Source organism: Haplochromis burtoni, unplaced genomic scaffold (genome assembly GCF_018398535.1).
Source record: "Haplochromis burtoni strain Fernald_Lab_line unplaced genomic scaffold, NCSU_Asbu1 Contig_156, whole genome shotgun sequence".
In the NCBI taxonomy this organism is placed as follows: Eukaryota; Metazoa; Chordata; class Actinopteri; order Cichliformes; family Cichlidae; genus Haplochromis; species Haplochromis burtoni.
This window is the reverse complement of record NW_024582517.1, coordinates 37,313-41,106: the sequence shown is the minus strand read 5'-3', so window position 1 is coordinate 41,106 and position 3,794 is coordinate 37,313. Positions and strand designations below refer to the sequence as shown.

The following is a 3,794-nucleotide window of genomic DNA, read 5'->3' as shown; positions in this document are numbered from 1 at the left end:
TATATATAAATTTTATAGGGAAGTAACTGTCAATGTTGTCAACTCTTGAACACTAACCTGATTTATTTAAGTTTGGGAGCCAACACAGTGAAAGGAAAACTGATAATGACTTCACCCTGGTGCTAAACGAACACTTACGTCACTCATGAGACTCTTGAAGACCACAAGTTCAGCCTTCAGTCTGTCCACTTTCTCATTAAGATCATCCTGGACCTCTGCTGCCTCCTGGGCGCTCTGAAAAGGATGTCACAGAGAAGAAAGCAAGACCAGGAGGTTTATATTTGCATGATCAAACATTTGCTTTCACTTGAGGCTATTTGCATTTTAGGATATTGACCACAGTGTATAAGGACAGGAAACTAGATAACCTGACTAACAATTTAAGAACCTTATTTACTCAGATAAAGGGACTGACACCATTCTCCTGCCTACAGCCAGCTTACTGGCTCAAAAAGAAACCATGAATTTACTGTACCTACAAGCACCACAAAGTTGTTATTTTATTCGGGCCTTTATGTGCTGTACTACTATTTCCCAGTCTCATCCTCACTGTATATTTTCAGGTAGAGCACAAGAAGCACACAGTGTGGGAGTAGGATAATTTTTATTTTTCATCTATCTTTCAGCAAAAAAATAAATAACAGTATTTTCCAAAATGTCAACCCATCCATTTAAACTCTGCACTGGTAGTTATACCTGTTTTTGAACATTACGTTCACTACTCATATAGTATTTTCTTAAAATCTCACAAACCCACAAAGATGACTATTTAGCAAGTAGAACTGAAAGGCTAACAGTTAAGCCTGCCTTGGTTTAATTCACCACCAGAGGAGTACCAGCTTTTGTTTCTGTGTAGCATACAGCCCTCTGGCTCTGGGCCCTGAATATAAATGGTGCTTTTGCACAGAATTTACTGCCTTTGCAGAAATCCCCACCTCTTATGCATACAGCGACATCAGCCTGTGTGCTCTAAAAGGTTAAAGCCCCTAGGGGGATACCACTCCACCTCTCTATCTGGGATTTTGCTGACCCAGAATCTAAGACATACACGGATGCTGTCCCAGATCGATTTGCGCAAAAGCCGAAAAAAGCAATGGATGCCAGCTGGTTGAGACACTAACAGTAGCTGGGACTGTGTGTGTTGCAGTGTCAATAGAGCCTCAAGGTGTGACACTTTAAATTGATTTTACCTCTACATGTATTCCTTTCAACTCCTCTGAGCAGAAACATAATGGTGGAGTGTTGGTGATATTTGACGTTCGTATCTATATCAAGGCCAGCAGGCTCTTCTTGATGGGTTTGTAATCAGGTTTTTCTAATCTGACAACCAATCAAGCATCCTCCTGGTTATAGCTGCTTCTAGTCCAGCTGTGCTCACACAGCACAACACTGTATGTTTATGGATGTGTTGTATAGCAGTTTTGCAAATGCAAATGCATGCATGCACATGCCATTTTCCAGATTATTTTATATATTCCCGTCTGCATGTACTAAATTGTCCTTACCAAGCCATCAAATAGCTGTGCATCAGTATGTTAGTAGAATATATGTTATTGTTTGTGTGTTCTTAGTGTTTCCCAACCTGCTGCAGGGATGTCACCGTTGACTCCAGCTGCTCTCGTTTGGACAGTTCCTCCTCCCATCTGCAACACAGAGCACAGAGGTGGGTCAGTTACCGTCGGCCTGTCCCCAGGGGCCCAGCAGACAGTGTAATGGTACTTTTGTGGAGTTAATACTCCCATCTCTGATTACAAAACGTCCTTGACAGACTGGGACCACACCCACAACCCACACACCATCCCACCACCCCATTTTTCGATCTTTTGTCTCCTTCTTCTTTAAACAGTGTCTTTAAAACCACGCTGCTTTAATGAAGACAATAAGGAAGAACTGAGTCCCATCCTTCTACAAACACTGCTCGTGAATAGTCTTTGAAACATGACTGACATGCCACCATGCTTCAGTGCTGTCCCAAGTCAATCCCAAGTTTGTGAAGTCAGAAATGTGTTTTAATGTTTCTAATGTTTGGTCATTATACATTTGAAGACTCTTGTCAACACATACTGAAATTCCAAAATGTATTAAAGATAAGCTGGGCTGAATTCACACCAAACAATCTAGGCCGATAAGTCACGCTTGTGCTTAGGAGAAAAAAATATGATGTTTAGCAGACATAAAAGAACATTTTGCTCAATAACAACCTCATGGTCAAATTATTTTCCACCTGTCTGCTATTAATGACTTTGCAGCATTCAGTGCCAATAAACCTACAAATGGTGACTCTACCATCACACCAACTGCCACTGCCATCTATAGAGTCACACCACCAGTGCTGCTAAAAATAAACCACCAGACCCCCCCTGTTAGCTGAAAGCTATGATTAGCAATGCAGGTCTTTCCTCCCTTCCTCTGTCTCTCTCGTCATATAACTCTTCCGCACCATGGCAGCTCTGTATAAACAAAATCAGGAGCCTGCTCAATTTGCAGTATGAAGCTATTGCACACAAAGCACAGGAGGCTCAGGCTACTGCGTCGGTCAGTTCAGCGTCCTACTAATACCCACTGTTCTTGTGCCCCAGGATGAGAGACAGCAGATATGCTGAGTCACAGATGCTTTCCAAAAGCCACTCAGAATGAACAAGACACTCATTCAGGAATATGAAGTAGCTGCACAGTATGAGACACTGTGGGCCACAGAGGATAAAAACAGGAGGGGATTTCTGTGAGGTTGTGCGAGAGACCGAATAAGCCAGTGGGAAGAGCGGTGTAAGTAGCACATGCCTAACCATACATGTTTACTGTAAGAGAGAAAGCTGACATGGGATGAACACTGCTTCATTGTGGGTTAGATCATCTATAGCCTTCACAATGGAGAAGCACACCACAGCCAAAAGTCAGAACATGCGTCACTAGAGATTCACTTTTCCAACAAAATAGGCCTTGTTTCCATTCAGGATCCAGTGAACGTACACTGTCTAATTAGAGAGAAGTATTCCCTGGCAGGGCGTGCCAGCATGCTTCGTGATTGAAGCCTTGTTTTTCTAAAAAATGCTGGCAGTGGTGTTTACTGTGTCCACAACACTCTGCCCGTCTGCAGCAGAACTCTGGCTAAGGTCAGTGAGGTTCACAACTGCATCACATCCTCTGCAGACACAACAGCACCTGCATTACGCGCTGTCTTACTTGTGTTGTCACTTCCTGAATGCACACTAGAACCTTTTCATTCAGACTGTTGGTGAAATCATGGGAATATAGGATTCCCTTGATTTATAGGAGTAAATCAAGGAAATACATTTTTCAAAGCTATATATCACCTATCAAAGTTGCTTCCACATTATTTGGAGCCATTACAAATCACCAGTCCATAAAAGTACACCTCACCGACCTCAGACACCATCATTGTAAGCTTCTAGATAAAAATGGCTAACCCAAACAAAGCTGACATTCCAGCAAAGTTACTTCATCTGACCCGTCTGCCATAGCCGTGGCTCTGCTTTTCATGTTCCTTTGGCATGACTTAATCAAGATGAACACCGGGAGTCTCCTTACAAGGACAAAGACAGCAGGAGGATTAGAGTCTGTGTCAGCTCATGCACATCTGTTTACTGCCAGACACAGGCTCTGAATCACCGCCTAATAAATTAAAAGGTGTGCTGTTACAGATGTGCTTATTCTGCTGAGAACGTCAGCTTGAATTTTAGCAATATATCAAAGAGATTTCATTTCTGTCATATTCTGACATCTGAGATTTGCCAGTATTATTCTGATTTTAGGACCATTCTTTGGACATATAT

The 3,794-nt window shown here is 42.3% G+C and overlaps 1 protein-coding gene across 4 annotated transcripts in view; it reads right to left on the bottom strand.

The window, feature by feature from the left end:
* Positions 1 to 3,794, bottom strand: part of iffo2b (intermediate filament family orphan 2b) — a 35,599-nt gene that overhangs the window by 7,949 nt on the left and 23,856 nt on the right. For all 4 annotated transcript variants that reach the window (XM_042224937.1, XM_042224938.1, XM_014336818.2 and 1 more), the window contains exons 2-3: positions 1,583 to 1,643; positions 139 to 234 (exon numbers count right to left, since the gene is read on the bottom strand). In XM_042224937.1, the coding sequence (XP_042080871.1) occupies positions 139 to 234; positions 1,583 to 1,643 (157 nt within the window). The remainder of the gene's footprint in view (positions 1 to 138; positions 235 to 1,582; positions 1,644 to 3,794) is intronic.